Source organism: Rutilus rutilus (genome assembly GCF_951802725.1).
Source record: "Rutilus rutilus genome assembly, chromosome: 4".
NCBI classification, from domain to species: Eukaryota; Metazoa; Chordata; class Actinopteri; order Cypriniformes; family Leuciscidae; genus Rutilus; species Rutilus rutilus.
Genome location: NC_140212.1, coordinates 4,614,127 through 4,634,395, shown reverse-complemented (window position 1 = coordinate 4,634,395; position 20,269 = coordinate 4,614,127). Strand labels below are relative to the sequence as shown.

General features: G+C 38.1%; 1 protein-coding gene across 2 annotated transcripts in view; it reads right to left on the bottom strand.

Moving 5' to 3' along the window:
• The window catches only part of dock4b (dedicator of cytokinesis 4b), an 80,883-nt gene that overhangs the window by 40,521 nt on the left and 20,093 nt on the right, over positions 1-20,269 (bottom strand). For both annotated transcript variants that reach the window (XM_084408309.1, XM_084408310.1), the window contains exons 2-12: positions 14,802-14,885; positions 11,789-11,829; positions 11,543-11,598; positions 10,751-10,847; positions 10,352-10,500; positions 8,877-8,961; positions 6,090-6,241; positions 2,982-3,063; positions 2,841-2,901; positions 2,617-2,749; positions 1,774-1,862 (exon numbers count right to left, since the gene is read on the bottom strand). In XM_084408309.1, the coding sequence (XP_084264435.1) occupies positions 1,774-1,862; positions 2,617-2,749; positions 2,841-2,901; positions 2,982-3,063; positions 6,090-6,241; positions 8,877-8,961; positions 10,352-10,500; positions 10,751-10,847; positions 11,543-11,598; positions 11,789-11,829; positions 14,802-14,885 (1,029 nt within the window). The remainder of the gene's footprint in view (positions 1-1,773; positions 1,863-2,616; positions 2,750-2,840; positions 2,902-2,981; positions 3,064-6,089; positions 6,242-8,876; positions 8,962-10,351; positions 10,501-10,750; positions 10,848-11,542; positions 11,599-11,788; positions 11,830-14,801; positions 14,886-20,269) is intronic.

The window sequence follows — 20,269 nt, the reverse complement described above, 5'->3', positions numbered from 1 at the left end:
CCATCGGTACATGACAGCACAATGATTAAGCAAATATGTATCAGGCTCTGTGCTATTGCAGCTCTTAATGATGTTCTGAAGCAGTGCCGAGGTTGATCATGAACTGTCTGGCACATACTCAATGGCAATGGCTTTATGCTGTATAATCGCTGTTTGATGGCACAGGGTCAGAGAAGTGCTGTTGGAGAATTATTCCATTACTGAGCTCGCACAAAGTCTCCATTAATCACACAGACAGATTCAGACCGTGAACATGGGAATTGAGCCAAACTAAACCTACCCAAATAGAAATGTTACGTCAATAGCCAGCACACACTTTGCAGCGATTAGAAGACTATGATTAATAAAACTTTAGTCACAAAATAAGCAAGATTAATTTATGGGTGTCAAGGTTAAACATAAAATGAATGCAAATGTTTAAATTAAATAAAATAAAATAATAAAATAAAAACTACATAAGTTTGACAAGCACTAGGCACTATATATTTACTGATCTCTAATGTAACATTGCGCCTTAATTATAGTCCAATTATAGTTTCATTCCATTATCATAATCACTCTTCTTTGTCCTGTTCAGCATAACTGATGTGGTAGAGATTAATCTTTAAAAAAAAGAAAAAAAAAAAAAAAAAGAGAAAACAGCATGGCTGATGAGTGTGTATCATAGTAAGGATGTGATCTTGTCTCTCAGTGAATGAGCAATCGTTTAACAAACCTGCAGTGAATAATTTCATATATTAGAAGAAATCATATCTTCATTGATTCAGATAAAATTTAGCAAGATGGTACTTTTGTGAGCATTATTGTTCATTGTCTGGTGTGCTGAAGAACGTGACGAATAAATGAAATAATTGATGTATTCCCTGGCTTTGCAGTGTGATTACTCAACATCTAACGGATGCGGAGGTGCTGCGTGCAATTACGAGCTCTTCACAGAAAATGCAGAAATCGCAAAAAAAAAAAACTGCAAATCAACCATCTGGACACTTGTGCTTCTTTATGTGCAAATCTTTTTTTTCCCCTGCCGAAATGAAATGTATTACCATTTTTGGATAAGCCACCCTGAGGGGCTTTTCATGCGTCTTTAGATCTAAAATTATTAACTTCGAAGTCATCATGCAAATTAGGTTTCTGGGAGAGCCAAGCATCTTTATACCACCGGCAGATATGCTGGCAAACCGCGTACACAAGCATTACGCTGAAAATGGGGTTATTTCATTTAATGGAAAATACACTTTTGAAGGTTTTATTTTCCCTAAAGTCAAGTCAAGTCACCTTCATTTATATAGCGCTTTTAGCAATATGGACTGTTTCAAAGCAGCTTTACAGTGATAATAGAAATGAAAGTAACAGAGATTGTTTTGGCTTTACAGCAGCTCTAGAATAAAGTTAGTTTTGATCGATTCACTTCCGTTGCAAAGATCATTAGTTATTTGTTTATCAAAGTTTCATGCGCCAAAAACAGTCTTTATTGGGGTTTTCATGACCATTTTCCAGCCTCTCTCTGACATTTAAAGGCTATTTTGTTACTGCCCCTTTAAGACTCTTATGTAAATGACCTCTGTTATAATTGGCTAACCTATTTTGTATGCACGTGAGTCCCCAACCAAGTCGCTGGACATTAAATTAGGTGATGATATGTAACCATGGGCAGTCTTATGTTAATGCGGTTGTAGTTGTGATGTCATAACAATGGTGATTTCTGATCCGTTTATGCAGATTGTTTTCAATAAGTGACTTGACACAATCTCAAGGTTGTGGCAGCTTCATTACCTGTGTTGGAGCCTGAAAGGTTGTATCTGGAGTTGACTTTTTTAATGATGTTGTCGTGAGTTTGACTCCAATCGCTCTCTGTGTTGCAACTGCAAAAAAAAAAAAAAACAACAGAGGACAATCAGCTGGATTCAATCACACAGCCACACAGATACTGTATAAAGAACAGCAATCACATTATCAGCCCAAAGGACTGGCCACGAGCCAGCTGATAATGTGTGAGTGTCAAACGTCAAAGATCTAGAGCCAAACACATCTGTCTGTGTCTGCCCTCCAGTGCAAAGTAGGCCACACTATTGCATTTGTATTTCAGGCACCAATTCTTTAGATCAAAATCATTATACTTTATAGCATACAAATTTCTCCCAAAACACAGAAAACATCCTCAAATTTGAATGGGGAACGGAGAAATCAGCTTTTTGGGTCTCCGTTATAATATAATATAATATAATATAATATAATATAATATAATATAATATAATTAAAAACAAAACACAAAACAAACAAAATTCTGACTTCTTCAGCAATGTACATGGCTATTTATGTACAGCTTTATTTATTAATTTATTTAGGTGTTTCATGCCATCCTCTAAGACTATTTTCATGTCAAATTCTATTATTTTTAGGCCTGGAAATCAACATTTTAAAATTCCCTTATAACTACAGGGTTTTCATTATTGTAGAAATGAACTGGTAGAGCATATTATAATGATGGTGACGAGGCAACCTCAACCAATCCAACCAATCAGGGAAAAGAGTTGGTCTGAATCCAGGAAGTCAGACTTGGCTTCCGGTGTCATATGGTGTGTGTGTGTGTGTGTGTGTGTGTGTAGGGTCACTTACGCATAGACCTTCAGCAGGTGGTCGTCTTTGGAGTCAGCAGTGAGGAGATCAGCGATGCTGACCACAGCACAGCCGAACGGACGCCTGTATTGCACATTACACGTGTTCTTCTTCTCCCCTGCACCCATCCTCCCTACACACACACGAAACAATCAGCGCTCATCACATGCCTGCAGGGTCTTTGGAATCAGTAATTATTCTGTGGAGACAATATCGGCTTTTACCAATCCTAATGATGTGTACAACAATATACACGTCTTTTCTCAGGTCGCCGCTCCCCAGATCCTGAATAAAACAAACAAAATTTAATCAACACCGATTACTCCGCATGATTAGTCTGGGAGCGATTTAATCTCAACACTCACCACAAAAAGTGTGCATTGTCTCTCGGTCTTCTCGGGAAACTTGGGCAGACCATTTTTATTTAGTTTAACAAAGAACCTTTCACTGCAAAACAAAGAGAGAGCGAGAGAAACACTTTCAGTTTAAACACTGAGTACATTATGTACAAATGCAGTTTAAAAACACAAAGAATTAGATACAAAGAAAAAGAACAGTGTGTAACATTTTTGGAACCGATTCAAAAATTTTAAAAAGACAAATTCACTTTGCCTAATCAAATATTTACCAAGCATATCTCATACATAAAACGGTTCATCATAACAGATGTTGAACTGTCAATGAAACCAGACAAAACAAAAAATGTAATAAATATTTCAAGACATTACCATGCAATACCAATACATGCAATATTTTTGTAGCCAAATGTTATTTGCATATACAATGGCATTATCATGATCTTGGATATGTACAAATAAAATAAAATTTAAGGCATTACCACAGTAATACCATGCTTTTTTTTTTTTTTTTTTTTTTAAGTACCATGGGTTTTAAACATACAAAAACAAAACAGGTACAAAACATGTTTAAATGAACCAAAAAAAAAAAAGAAAAAAAAAGAAACAACACCACCACACACAATTTTACTGGACACATACCATGCTAATACTATAGTTTTTACCATGTACCATGGTATATACATCTGATACAACCACGGTGTCACAGTACTTACTTGCAAAAAAAATGGTTCCCGAGGTGACACCATCTCCTTGATCAAGATGCTTTATTTTAAGTAACTCCAGTTCTGCTGTGTTTTTGAATATATGTATCCAGCAAATTAAATAAATGTAGTTTAAACCATGAGGGAATCTGCCAGCTGTCAATATAAGGCAATAATGGGACAGACATGTGTCCGTAACCGACCGACCTCATAATCCAGTTACATGACTTTCACAGCTTCATGATAAAAAAGAAGAGCGGCCCTATAACGTATCCCAACAGGAACAATAGCTGGCAATAGAGATCGAACAAAACTTACGCATACAATCCGCTCAGGAAAATACACGCATTCATACACACACACTCGTATAAAACCGGCCCTTCACACAAACACCATGTTAATTAACTCAGCATTGTTGCGATCACAGCGTCCCATCACCAGAGGCAGGAGCACAAAGGCTGTTTCGGCCTTTGACACACAGCTGCAGGGCTGCGATCGCTTTCTGAAGAGGCGTCTGTGGACACTGGGATATTCCTATCTGCAGACATCACGCCAGCATTTCAATGACACACAGACGGGCGGCTTTCTTTCACTCTCGCCTGGAACATCACAGAGAATTTGATATTTCCTCCCTTGATGCCAGGGATTTTAACACAAGTTCAAATGGGACACCGATACGACCCCCACGCCTCCCTCCGGACACGGCTGGATAAATCGACATGGATGGAAACGTGATCCCTGTATGTCTGGCTGGGTAAATTAACCACGCCACAAAACGGTCCCATGGGAACGAAGGGGGAGCCGTTACCCAGAAGGCTGTCAATCAGCACTTTGTACATATCCTGTGGCAGAAATGAGGAGAAACACAGATAGACTCTTTCTCTCCCACATGCTTCTCACACACACACACACACACACACAAAAGCTTTTGGTTGCAGCGTTCAAACTGTCTAAAGAAAACTGAACACAAACAGCAACCTCGTTTTTTTGTAACAGCGCAACAATAGACAAAATGGGCATAACTGGTAACATGAGCTGCCTAACACCAGGACTGATAACTGAATCACTTGACTCAAAGAAATGCTGTGGGATCAGTACAAGTTAAGCTGCATGAAAAATTAATAAAGGAAAAAGGGAAAAAAAGAAAAGAAAAAAGAAAAGAATTCCACGTAGACCATGTAAATATACAAACTGGCATAATAATGTAATAATTACTTTAAATTATAATAATAATAATTATTATTATTATTATCATTATTCTGTATCCATATACTGTATTATTATTATTATTATTATTATTTCAATAAAATAATACATTTACATGTGTAGTGAAACCATATAGTTAGTTTGCAAGGATTATGCATCCAAAATCATAGTATTACGTTAAATGTATTAACCAAAAAGTATTATTTTAGCAAAATGCTAAATTTCAGACACATGTAAATAAAATATAAGTACAAGTACGCAACAACATGGTATATCTTCAAATATATTCATATAGTTTTATTGCATGCACAGCACATTATATTGTAAATTGGGATACAGCCCCAGTGATTCCCTATTCACTGCAGTTGTGTGAATCTGGGCAGCACTGTGATTAAATCCACAGGACCTGTCATCGCTGGACATTGAACAGATTTGAAGCTGCAGGAACAAGGCTAGTCTGAAAAAAAGTGAGTGCCACCCTTCCATATGGAAACAAAAAAAAAACTAATTAATTAACTGGAAATCAGCCATCTAACCAGGTAGGGAAATCGTTGATGGATCAGGGCCACATTAATATTCTCCTTCATGACTATAGACTGATGGAAAAACTCCAATCAATGAATAGAGGGAAAACACGGAGACAATGTGTGTGAGCAAACGCGACATAGCAGCTGCTGAAACGATTAGAGACTGTAATTAACCATTAGATGATATAAACAGGTACACGCGCACACACACACACACACACACACACACACCATCTGAAGGCTCACACAGCCTCAACTGCAGGTGTGTTTCCCTGATGAAAACTGTTTATTTGTTTTTCATCTGTCTGGCAGTGGCCGGGACAAACACAGGAGGAAGCACATGAGGTAATGAGGTTATGATTGAAGAGCACATCCTGGTTCAGGACACAAACAGGACACTTTTCCACAAAAGGAAGACTTTTCTTTACAACAACGCTCCAAAAACTGCTTCAAACAAATAATAATAAATCTATTTATCAAAGACTCTTGAAGGAGAAATATCATGGTTTCCACAAAAAAATAGCACAACTGTTTTCAACATTGGTAATAAGAAATATTTCTTGAGCAGCAAATCAGCATATTAGAAAACATTAAACAATCTTACAAACCCCAAACTTTTTAACGGTAGTGTATGAGCTGACAAATCACGCAACCATATGAATGAACAGTTAGATGCTCACCTGAGCGCTTTGTTCTCTCGACTATCATAGATAAAGAAGAAGACCTCCAGTTCTTCACCCAGGTTTGAGCTCATCAGACTCTTCAAATGGACAAACATGTGATGTGTGCTGACAGGAGTCGGAGTTTCTTTCTTCCGGTGCCGATGCTCCATCTATCCATTCCAACACACAGAGATTATTACATGTGTGATGCAATCATTTTTCAATAGAGCAAGAGAAAAAAAGCATTCACAATGTATGTAATTGCCAAATAAAGCTCTAACTTTGCATTATGTCTTTTTAATACCCAGAAAAGCAGGGAAAGCTGTGCATAACATAAGCATAAATGCATTGAATATTCCATTGAATTCCAGTAGCTCCATGTTCACAGCATGGCTCCTTTACAGCCGGCCAAATCGAATTTGCTTCAGTTATTATGCTCCTTTCTTTGCACACGGAGACCACAGAGAGCAATGTCAAATGCGCACACACACACACACACAAACACACGTGCACACACATCACTGCACACATGCTAATTTTAAGTGGACATTCACACCGTTGTTGTGTAACAAACACACTTCTCACTTGGGATTGAGTAGTCGTTGAACCGCGCTCTGTGTGAGGACACCGAGGTGTGAACAGGTGTGATGTGAAATATAAAAAGGCCAACGGGACAGTGCATATGCTCTCTCTGTGATGCGCATGAGGACGACATAGACAGACACTAATGAACACACTTTCATTTAAAAACTTATAATACTAATGATGTAACCTTTACGTATTCCTCACTTAATTAGCATTGGAAGTTTTAAAAGCAATTATTTAAGTAAATTAGCAGTCATTTACAATTAATGTCTCACAAACCATGTTGAAAACAGAATTTATTTTACTTTATCTTAAGGTGACGTAGTTACATTGTACCTACTCAAATAAGTACAATGTTGTTGCTTTACAGTTGTAGCTACATTAGTAGTTTTTAAATGCATGAACATAAAAGTAATCATGCATTTTAAGGGAACGTATTTTGCGAGATGCTAACACATGAAATAGTTGTATTTTTACAATACATGGTATGTAAAAAATGTTAAATACTTCAACTGCATCCACAAATTGGGTGTGATTTAAAACAGAAGCATTTAAGTACATTTAAGTCACGATGAAATTGGAAAAGATACAACATTTATGGAATACTATATTTATTATAAATGATTTATCTGTGCACATCATTATTTTTAATTAACATGCCCTCATAATTTTTAATCTGAACAACTTCCCCTCACTCTCGCAGCCTCTCCTCTTGTCTCTTCTGACATGTACACTGACGCGAGGGCGGGGCAACCTGTCAGTCAAATGAGATCGACCAATAGCAAAACACAACCATCCAATCAATACCCGATGGACAAAAGCCAGTCCAGCCCTACATTTTCCAGCCATATCACTCGGATATACGTCACAATAGGGAAGAAAAGACTAATCGCAACTTCCCTTTCATGCTAACTTTAATAAATGAAGAAAGAGAACCAAAGAGAGCAGCAATTCCTCCTTTACAAGAAATTACATTAACCGAAGCTTTTAATGGGAATGAATAGGCTAAAAAGATAAAGCACTGGAATTTCAATAAAGACTTTATTCCCCGTTTGGCAGGTCGGGTCGGATTACGGAAGGTTCTAGACTTCTTAAACCGCTTACTTTTACATCAAGAACTCCAAACAAAGAGCACCTGTGTCCTGATCAAGCGTGTGTGGGGTAATAATTATCATGAACAATCAACCAAACCAAACCAAAGAGTAAGGACAAACTCAATGACAATGTGGCATTAAAAAGTGAAAGCAACTAAGATTGTCCAGTTTATTGTGTATTCATTGTTCTTGGCTAAGTTTTCCCACTCTCAATCTCCCAGTTTCTTTCACACACACACACACATTTGTGGTAATGTCTAAATCCTCAAGACTAATTAAAGTGTGTGTGGTGAGACTGGGTGACCTGATTCACTCCCACACTATTCATCACAGCACATTGGGTATGTGTCAAAGGTAATGAGCTCCGTCTAAACACACACAAAACGCCATCCTGTTGAGCCTGCTATTCAATCACAGGCTCACAGCTCAACTAGACCATCATTGCACAATATAACCCAAATAAATCAATAACTGTTGCCAAGAACTCATTTATCCCCGCCCAACCCATTTTAGCTTCGATAGTCATTCATCATAAACACCCGTTCTAATTTTAAATAAAACCTGAAAGATCTTTTAATAAAGCTGTTAAAACTTTTTGAGATTCGTGTTCAATTAAAAAAAGTGTTGGGCCGTCAGCAATTTGCATGTTGCAAACATCCGCCTTGTGTTTCATCTCACACGCAGCTGATAGCAAAAGTGTGTGTGCCCGCCACATAAACAACAGACAGGGTGCGGTAATGGAGTCCGTCTGGCAGCGGAGGGTTATTACATTACATTACACAGTATGGGAACATTTCAGGTCACATTTAGCCCAAGTAATGCTCCAATGTGCTTCGCATAGCTCAATTATATCACAGCAGAGACTCCCCGCTGTCAACAACCCCTCCGGCTGGCAACCAGACTTCCACATCCATGACGACTGTAATTGTCTGCGGCGTATCTTGTCAGCGTGTCTCAGAATTACTGTCATTTTCCCCATAGGGCCTGTTACTCGAGCTGATGGTAGAGCGTGAGGCTTTCATCTTACGTGCCTCTTACGTTTAATGGAACGGGATTAAGTGGCTAAATCGGGAAACTTTCTGAGACAGGAACGTGGTCGAATGGTAACGCAGCAAAACAGACGTACCAGTCTATAGAGCTCAGTGACACTGATTTCATCCGGGTCCACCATGCTGAACTCTCTCCTGGGTACCAGGTCCAAACCCAGCTGCCTGTGAAAGGACGGAAACCGTACAGCATTACCAGACTGCGTATAACATATTTCTATGTTAAAGCCTGTTCACAGCAAGGACGATAACTATAACTATAACAATAACAATAAAGGCCCTGTTTACAGCTGGTATTAAGATGCATTTTGGTCGATCGGACACATTCCCGTTTACTCCTTTGTCCACTTTCAACCACTTTTGTCCTGATTTCTTCGAGGGAAGGGGCTATGGGCGGGTAAATCTATGGACTTTTCAGATCTTTCGATTTAATGGACAAAATAAGCTCACGCAATTTACATATGAAAGTGCAAGGAGAAGACGGAAAAACATACAGAAAGCAGCAGCTAAAAAAATCTGGTAAAAATCAGGAATGGTGAGAGGACATTGTGCTTGGTAAGCTCTTCAAACCAAACTTGGGTCTTCAGCCGACAAAGTTTAAATCCCGTCTGGCTAGAGCGCTTCCCATAATGTTTACACATAAGGTCAGTAGGCGGAGAGTAGACGGTCTTTTGTGGCTGTTCGAACGCATTCGACTGCATGAACGTTTACACTATGAAAGCAATCCAGTCAAATCCGTTTTTGACTACCTATGGAAGTGATAGAGAGCGGACAAGCTCAAAACGTTTTAGTCCCCTTTTAAACCCGTTTAGTGTCATCCACTTGTGATCCAATCAACCAAAATGCATCTTAATTCCAGGTGTAAACAGGGTCGGTCAAGATATAGTTCTAAAAATCGTTCTTAATATAAAAGCATAGCAGAGTCCAGACCACAATTATGACGATAATACCACAGAGAAACAATATCATTGGAATCACTTTCAAAATGATTTTTTCCAACTGATGAACAATAAAAACACTGACAGCCAATCAGAATCCATCCTACTTTAAAGAGCTAGAACATTTAAAAGGCAGACGACAAACCTGCAACACATGCTTATAATAAACAATGATTTTGTGCATTGGTCACATGAATACATTATATATAGACTACATCTTAAAATATAATACAGTAGAAAACTGTAATAAATTTCAAAATATTGCTGTTTTACAGTATTTTATTTTATTTTTTTATTGTATGCAGCCTTGGTGAGTATAAGAAACTTTAAACAAAATATTCAACACTTTTACAGTCCCCAAACTTTTGAACAGTAGGGAAATTAATATTGATTTATAATTATTCATAAAAATATATTACTTTTTTGAAAATGTATAGTAACAATAACATTTTGGGGGGAATTACAGTAAGAGAAATTTAAAGCAATTATTTTCGTCATGTAGAAAAAAAAAAAAAAAAATCATATTTGTGTGAAATATGACTTGAGCATGTTCATGATGGGTGTTTTGAGATTCAACCTGTCGCTTTATTACATCACACAGGTGATGCTGTACTCACTCATTGCCCCAGTCCAGACGTGCAGTGATGTGCTGTTTGACATCCCTCATGCGATCGTGGGTCAGGTGACCCACCAAAACCTGCCGCCTGAGGTCCAAAATCTCATTCATCACGTGCCACAGTCTGTGAAACAGATCTCCTTCGTTTTTCTATTAGCGTAAACAAAAGGAAAGGAAAGAGCCACTGAAATGTTGAAGTTGCAGCTTTAATAATGGGCTATAATGCTGCAACACTGATATATAATGACCTGGTGTAGAAATAATTCAAATACAGTTTCCCCCGCATCAGCAGCTAAAATACATTTAATATATTCCGCCCATCAGCATCTGTGTACCCAGAGTTCACGTAGGCAGTGTGTGGCTGTGGGCGGACTGCTGTGTTTGTCCAAACAGTATTTACCACAAAGAGCTGCTTCCACATGGCGCCCCAGTCCCTCAGGGTGGACGTCATCTCCGTAATGACAGAGTCTTCAGTCGGCACCACCGTCTCAAACTGCCTGAGAGTCAAATGTGGGCGACACATCACAACAGATATGAGATACACCTCATCTGGTGCTGCGCTTGTTATACTGTACGTTAATCAAAGGAAAAAGCAGATGTATAGTGGAGCGCTGGTGTTTTCCTTCTGTTCGCCGTCGCTATATTCATTTAGCATTATGTTCAGGCAGCCCAGTCTCAGATATCCGTACACCAATTAAAAAAAGTCATAAAATCTAGAAAACCAAACTTTGCTTATAATACAGAAGTAGGCAAAACAATAACATTGCCAGATATGTATGAATTACATGAGTTCTCATAGGTTGGATTGCCATTCACTCTGAATTTAACAAGCTAACACAAAGGACTGCGCTCATTGCAGTAATCAAGCTAACATACTGTCAATCTAATATATCACACTGAACGTTTTCTCATTGAAAAATATAAATCATGTCATGTGAAAACGGACGGTTTACGGACGGATTGGAATTACTTTTTCTGCAGACTATATGTGTCAGTGTGCATGTTTGCACTTTATACAGAGATGCTGGATATCTGCAAGTACGCAAATGTTATTAATATCACAGAAACTCCAGTTTAGAGTTTCCATAGGGGGAGATTTACAACAAGTACATACAGAAACAGCAGATCAACCAAGCTGAATTATCTGCTATTTGGAGGGTCTGAATGTTTGCCATCCTTTCCTTCAACTCACCCCTTATTCTTGATGTGTGCATTCTTTAGATGGATGTAGTTGCTTGGGAAAATGCCCTAAAAAAAAAGAGATAAACAAATCAAAATAAGTCTACTAATAACCAAGGGAACAAAAAGAGAGAAATAAAGAGAGAGACTGGCTTTGATCCGTGCGTTTCGTCTGACAGTGTCGCTGTGATATTTCGGCAACTGAAAATAGCATCCGACACTGACAGACCTGATAAAAGACAAAGAGACAGTTGCTTACCTTGGCATTCGGGTTCTTGAGGATGAATCCTCTGTACCAACCTGAGAAACAAAACATTTCTGTGACTTTCATCTTTAATATCGGCCTAATGTGTCTTGACTGAAGCCTTTTCAAAGGACGTTATCTAACAAAACACAGCAGGTAATGTTGGAAATGTTCTCTTAGAAAGAAAGGACAAATGCATGTGCAAATGCAGTGAAAACAACATTTAAAATTCTTATTTCCACTGAAAGTCAGACATAGATATTTAATATCTCAAACGTCCAATCATATTCTGTAGCACTCAATACGGCATCTTAAGAAACAAATTGGTAGCATTTGTTTTGCTGAAGATTTACCATGTACAATAAACACAACTCTAAACATGTTTTATTATCACATACTGTAGGAACTTGGTGGCATATTTTATTTTAAGACCTGTAGATTGTTTGGTTTGTTCCAAAACAGCTTTTTAAAATTGTAACAATGTTGCAAAGAGATTTGTTAATACAAGTCACGTGAAAGTAAACTGTCCTCTCATTGGTCAGAGTGCACCGGACCGGTTTTTGTTTCCATTCATAGATGTCATCCGTCAGGATTAAATCAGAAGATTAAAGCCTATATTTTTTAGATGCTCCCTAAACACCTGTATTTTTATGTGTTTTGGACCATTGTTATGAAAAATGTTAATCAGCCCACATTTCAATTAAGCATTTAACTTTGTATTTTTAAACTGGTTGCATCACGCACAAAGGGAACAATTTTACAGCAAGTACTAACGTACAAAGTACTGAAGTAATCAGTCATAATCATCCTAAATATTAAACATGTTTGATATTATCGGGTTGGCCCTGATGTGCTCACAGACAAATCGGGGCCAAACCGATAATATCAAACATGTTTGACTCGCATAGATAATCTGGTCCGAACATCGTAACCACCCAAGGTACTGGACAATATTATTTGATTGACAGATTGTTGGGAGGGAGTAAATCAGAGATAAATCGAGCTAAACTACTGTAGTCTAAGACTGGCTTCATAAAAAAGGTTCAATGTGGTTCTATATAGAACCCAGGGGTTCTTGATTCAATTTTACAGAATTCTTTAGGTGTTCAAAAAACCCTTTAGGCCAAAAGATTCATATAAGGAGAAATGTATTAAATGGTTGCATAATACGTTCATGTTTAACGGGTTGTTCTGTGCTCAATTCATACAATTTTATCAGAATTAAAAATGAATTAAAACAAAAAAAAATTATCAGAATTAAATCCATAAAATGATCCAATGATGGGAAGCCCTAAAAATAAGTGTGTGATAGAACCTTTAAAGTCCCTTTGAACCAGAAGTTGCAACCGACTTTTCTCCAGTGTTCTGGCGTATTTCCAAGTGAAGCTGAATACTGAATAGAGTGCGGGGTTTCAGTTTAGTGCACCTCCTCTCTATCCCTCGCACACAGAAAACTGGGCGGTTGGGGGGGGTTAAGGATATTTAACCCAAGCCGTCAAACTGACTTCATCAGAGAAGGAGCATGATTACAGAAGGGATGCAAATGGTCAGATTATGATTAAAGACTACCACGACAAACACATTTTTTTCTGTTTATTAATTTGCAGTAATGTGCGCTAACAAAGTAAATAAGGTCTGTTTTGATTTCATGACGCCTTAAAGGTTACTTACTTTTAAGAGTGTATTGAGACTAAGCAATGATTTGACCAATAAGTTACTTTCAACATCAGCTTCACTTTGACGCACAGACATCCTGCTCTACCACTGTCATCTAATCATCTCCATCACTGATGAACCTTCTGCCCACTGCAAACCAGCACACAAACTAATGTGCTTCCTGGCAAAAAGCCGAGAAGCACAGTCTGAAGGTGTGAAAAAACAGGGGGCTTGCATCACCTCTGCACTTTCGGTAAAGAGTGTGATAGCTGCTAAATACAGAAACACGACCCCTCGTCTGATAATTAGCACCTATAGTCAGTCAGGAACTAATGATTATGTAGTTTCATATCTACTGTTTAAGATTCTCCATCACAATGTTACTGGGTGTTTTCCAACTGAAACCGGCTTTCTTACTCAAAAAAACAGGAAACGAGTGCACCCAGAGAACAAAGGAGTGTGTCTTCAAAGGGTGGAAACAGGAAACGAAGGAGTCGAGTGTGGGTCACAAAAAAAGTCTGGTTTGAAATCCTCCCGTTTCAGAGGTAGTACAGGTGTCTGTGTCAGCAGTTTATCAAATCAAGCCAACCCTGGTGAAAAGACCATCTCAGACTAGAATGACTTACCACGCTAGTTTATTTTGACTTGTTACAGCTGGTTTCTCGCTAATTCTATTATATTTTTTTAACTTTGCATACACAAACCCTCTCATATAAATAGATTTTTATGTAGTTCATTGAAGGTCAGTGAATAGTATTTCCATAAATTGGTTTCACTGCAGTGTTATACTACAGCATACTATTAGAATACAATTACTATTACTATATAGGTTTCATTTTATTTCAGTTTAACCTTTAGTTCAGATTTACTCTATTTTAGATTAGTCAAAAATCTAAATAATTGTTAGTTTTAGCCCTACTTAGCTTATGAAGCCATTCAACCTGCATGGACTTGCTGGTAAAGCTAGTTTGAAAAGGAAGTCCTGCTGGTTAAGCTAATTAAGAAGCCTGGTGGGAACACACCATCATCCAAAACAACATATACTGGTGACCAACATTATCCTCAAGCAGTCCTGTTGAAATGCAAAAACAGCCTATACCAGCTAAGCCTGTTTAAATCAGCTTCATGTTCCTGTTAAAACGATCACTGAATTACCAGAATAATGTTAGGTTTGGGCACTTTCATGTTGTGCAAGTTAGTTTACCTGTGACAATAACCACCTTGTGCGAGTAATAGAACAGCATGGCCCATCTTAACCATTTTGCAATTTAAGCCGGTCCAAACTGGTGTAAACACTGGGGTTTATACTAATGAAATAAATGTAAAAGATGGTTTTGACGACAGTGGCTGGCATCAGCACTCATGTATTCACCTTCACATTTCTCCAGGATCTGCACCGTGTCACCGATCTCCAAAGGCAAGCCATGCTGCACCGTTCCTCGAAAACTGGCCAGCACTGCAACACAAAAATTGACAATCATATATAACGATAACTCATCAGTCTTTTCCACTGCCAGTATTGGGGGTAATGCATTACAAGTTACATTTATGTAATCAGATTACTTTTTTTGACAAGTAAAGCAACGCATTACTTTATATATTTACACATTAATATTTGAGTTACTTTTTTATGAACATTACTTTTCAATAGTATTACTTTGCTTAAACATTTAAAACTACTGAATTAAAATGTCTTTAAACATGCACACTCATGCATACATCGGAACAGACAAAAATAACAAAACATTACTTTCAACTAACTTTTCAAGCAATGTACTGTACTTAGTTACTTTTTTAGGGAGAAACAGAATATTGCAATGCATTACTTTTACATTACTTTTTCATTTAGTTTAAAGGTGCAGTAAGCGATTTCTAAGAAACGCTGTGTAAAGTGGATAGGACCGAGCAGCACAACACACTTGTAGCCAATCAGCAGTAGGGGGAGTGTCCACTCATGATAGGGGAGGAGAGAGAGAGAGCCAATCAGCAGTAGGGGGAGTGTCCACTCATGATAGGGGAGGAGAGAGAGAGAGCCAATCAGCAGTAGGGGGAGTGTCCACTCATGATAGGGGAGGAGAGAGAGTGAGCCAATCAGCAGTAGGGGCAGTGTCCACTCATGATGCTTGTACTCTTGTGTATGGTCATTTTATTTCCTTCCTTGTCGTTCGTCCTTCATCTTTGCTTTATTTTTCATAAAGTATTATTTTGCTTCGCTTCAGCTATGATAAAGAGACATCCAATGCATTGCGTTTTCCTGCATTTTGGATGGCAGAGCAATGAAGGGAGGGGTGTGTTTGTTTGGGTTGATTTCAAATATTTGTTTACTGCACCTTTAACTTGATGTACTAAAATAACTAAAACTGAAATAAAAATATAAAAAAACCGATATAGATATATTTTTTAAAAAACGAATAAAAAGGACAAAAAGTATCTCAATTACACTTAAATCAAACTGGTGACATGACATTTCAAACCATGTCATGACATTTATACGATGAATTTAATTTAAAAAAAACTGCTCCATTCTCTTCCATTCATACACATTTGATCAGCTATGAACCAAAGTTCAGCAAACACTGTGCTGCAAAATTGCATAGCGCAAAGACATTTGATTTATAGAATGTAAACGTCACAGATTGACCTTTTTGGCTGAATTCAAAGAGCGCACAAACCCAAAAGCTGTCTTTTTGCAGTGCTGTGGGGTTTGAAGTAATTTCAGATGCTCAAAGCCTAGCGTGACCTCAGCTTAAGCTCATAAGGGCAGGGTTGCCAGATTTGCTCTGAAGTTCAGCACCGTGGGAAGGTTTAATAAAAGTGACGTGTCTCTCTTCCTTAAGCGCTCAACAGAGAGACTCACCTGAGGAGACTCGCTTTGATGAGCATGTACGCTAAGAGCCTTTGAAGTAGTCAAGGCTCCCTGAGCCAAGAAAAGTAAAGAAATTAAGAATATGGAGACTAAATGATAGTGAAAAACATAAAAGAGGAAAAGAAGAAGTGACAGACTGGAAAATTATGAAAAAGAAACTGCAGAGAGAAAATAATATATGTCTTGTAATCAGCGTTCCTCACACAAACAGCCACCATGACAGCTCTCAAATCTATAATAATGATGTCATCATTGCCCACTCCACTTCCAGGGGATTATGGGATATGTGTGTTAAATCAGGTTATCTCACCTGCCTGAGATGAATCAGAGATGATTTGTGGAGTGGATTTCATAGTTTTATGGGACATAGGCCAATCTGGGATACTAACAAAGAGCCTCTGACCCAATTGAGAACCTCTGTGTGTGGGTTGTAAGACTTTAAAAGATTAGTCATCCTAAGATGCACAGAGCAACCAGAAACACTCACAAATTCCCAATCAAATCATTTTTGGCAGTCAGATCTTTTTAGAGAAAAAGCAAAGTCAAATCAGTGTAGTCCAACTGATTTCAAAAAGAATGACTCCTATGAGTTGATTCTTTTTGGTGAATCAAAAAAATTTAGTTTGACCAGTGTATTCCAGCGATTCCCAAAAGAATGACTCCAATGTGTCGATTCTAGTGATTCAAAAACACAGAAATCGGTGCAGTCCCAAAAGAACTTGTTAGCGAATCTAAAACATTCAACATGATCATGTAAACTAATCGCCAAATGAGTCTTATAGGCTGGTTGACTTAGTCAATCAAAAGCATAGAGTGCGACCAGTGTGTAACTGATTCCCAAATAAATAAATCCAATGAGTTGATTCTTTTGAGTGAATCAAAAACAAGGGAAATCTAATCTTATGATTGATTGGAATGAGTCTTAAGCCCCGTTCACACCGCCAGCGACACGCAGCGACAAAGCGACATGATCCCATTCATTTCAATGGAGCGCTGGCGACATCCGGCGACACGAGCGACAGTGACCGTTGGCGACAGAATGTGGGCGTGTCAAGCGACACGAGACGCGCGACAAAAGTTCAGAAATTTCAACTTTATGCAAATGAGAAGCGATTTTCGCGAGCGACAACCAATAGCAAAGAAGACTTTCAGTGGAGTTCAGCTCACGTCACCGTCTCGAGTGCAGGCAAGAAGAGTTCGAGGGCGATTTCACTGCTTTATATGATTTGACTGTATGGATATAATAAAATGATGCATGGAAAAGAAACTGTCGACATTCTCAGTGAGTTTAATTCACACATTTAGTTCGAGTGTTGTAATTTCATGATGCAAGTTTAGCACTGCTGCAGACAGTTCATTTTACAGTTTCCCCTGCATTATGTGGATTATAAGGGACAAGAAATGGATTATTTGTCAAATTCGAATGACGTTTTAGTAACTATTGACAGTATGAGTGAGTTTAATTTGTTGATTGATCGATCGTTAATGTAGTTAAATATTTAATGCACTGCACTGCTGTGGTTAATATAACAACACTCTCCCAACAGCATAATATTGATTTTAAATCTTTTAAGACCAATTCCTAGTCAAATTAGAATTATATCTCAGTTTTATATAACACTTGTGATGGTATATGCTCAGACGTGCAGTCTACCAATAACATTAGAGCGACAACACTAGGAACGCCCACAAGCGACTTCACTGTACATAGACTAGCGACATGCAGCGACAAAATCGCTGGCGGTGTGAACGGGGCTTTAGGAGTTTTTGTGTGTGTATGTGTGTGAATCAAAAAAAAGGAACGAAGGGGCCATAATTCTTTACAATTCCCATCCTTACACATAACAACCATTCAGAATACCCTAGCAACCGCATTGCAACACCTTGGCAACCACTGAAATGGAGTTTTGCACAGACAAGCAGCACTCATATTTTCCTCTAAAAATGTACTATTGCATTTCACATTTTTGTAAATATGGTAAACTGAACCACTAAAATTGTAAAACCTGAATCTAACTGAATATTTTTACTCAGAAATGACAAACTAGAACCGTCCTTGAGTTCTGTGCATCTCCTTGAAACACTCATCCAATCACAATGTCCAAAATTTCAGCTCATCCAAAAAGCTTCACAACCCAAGTTGTCCCTGAGATTTGAAGGCAGCTGTATATCCTATCTGTGTGATTTGACTTTAAAATTTGGAAGGCAAAATAACAAAGTAGGTCCGTTGAATTAATTATACAGGTTTTCGGCAGCAGCACATTAAATTATTCATCTTGGATGCGGAGTCCTTGACAGAGCTCAAATCCTTCCCCGGTAACCGTACGGCAGCTGTTAACTGAGCTGGAGCATCGCCAAAGAGGCTCAAACCTGTTCAGTGACCGAAAAATACTTTCAGTGGTTTTTAATTACCTGAAGACAGAAAAAGAACAAGAATGTGAGGAAGAGAGACACCCTTACCTCTCCAAAAAGGTAAACTAATTTTGTAGATTTTCATTGGATGCATGAAGACTTGTCGGTCCAAAACTAATAATTGTCACAGCCATAAATGAGAAAGCTAATTATTGCAGTTCTGCTCATGGATATTTAGTTTCCTTGCAACCAAGTCCCTCAAATAAAATAGTATCTTTTTAAAGATTTAATGCCAAACTCTGGCAAATCCAGTGATTATTTCAACCTTAAATAACTCCTTACTTTAACCCAGTATGTTGATGACACAATGTATTCACTAAAAACATGAATAATATTTCACAACATTTATAACTAAATCCATATTTATAGTAGAGTGCCAGATTTCCAGACACAGATTAACCCTGGAACTAAATTACAATCTCATCAGTAATTCTGCACTGAAAATCCTTTTTAGCACGATCCCTAATCTGTGTTTGGGACACTAGCACAGTCTCTTAAAACATTTTTTTATATATATATTTTATTTATAACACTTCATTTTACGGTTGACATTTCTCTTGACTCCATTCACTATCTTGCATAAAACATTTTGTCTTGCACTGCATTCTGGGATTGTCTGATAAATAAAATGCTTCGATTTTGTCCTAAAATATATTTTGTTAGGTTGCATAATTTTGCACACTGTTGAAGGAGCCTATGTGTGGGTGTATGATGCCTAAACATTAGGACTGGGTTAAAAATATTGATTTTAATCAGATTCTCTTTTTGATGAACTGATATCTATTATTAAATCCCAAGAATCGTTCTTTTAGTCTATGCTGTTTCACACTTGATTTCACATGATTTGTACCACCTCTCGCAATAAATCGCAGTACGCTTTGGGCTTTGATCCTCTTGATATGAAACAAAGACAAATTTATTATTTTTAAAATTCAAAAATAAATACCGGTGTGGAAGAAAGCTATTCAATGTCTATAGCTTGATGGTCAGCTAGAAAAATTAACAATTGACATGTACTGTACATGATATATCCAAATTAATACGTTTTTAATTGATCAGAATTGAATCGTGAAATGTGTGTCGGTGCCTAGCCCTAATAAAAATCTTTTATAAGTTGGCAGCAAAGTCAAAGCAACTTTGATTTGAACTGATGGCATGTGCATTGTGGGAATGTGGCAGAGAAACAAACACACAGTCCAATCCTCAGCAGGGTGCCATGCTCTCGCATCCTATAATCCCGCTGGGCTGACACAGTCCTACGACAGCAAGCCTCATCCCTTTGGCTCAGACATCGAAATAGAGAACTCAACACAAGACACTGTTTGTGCGGATTAACTGCAGATCTGGTTTAGGTCTGCTACTTGGTTTCAGGTCTGCGGAGGGTGTGATGCTACAGTTGGGTAGTCTAAGCTCTTTACAGCACGACACAGAGCTCAGGATGATGGGTTTACCCTCGCCGCTCAAGTTCTGGCCAAGTGACATGTGTATCTGCCTCAGTGCTTCCAGGAAACAGAAACAGAGCTCAGAAGATTTACTGTGTGGAGTGTGGAAGAATCCGATGG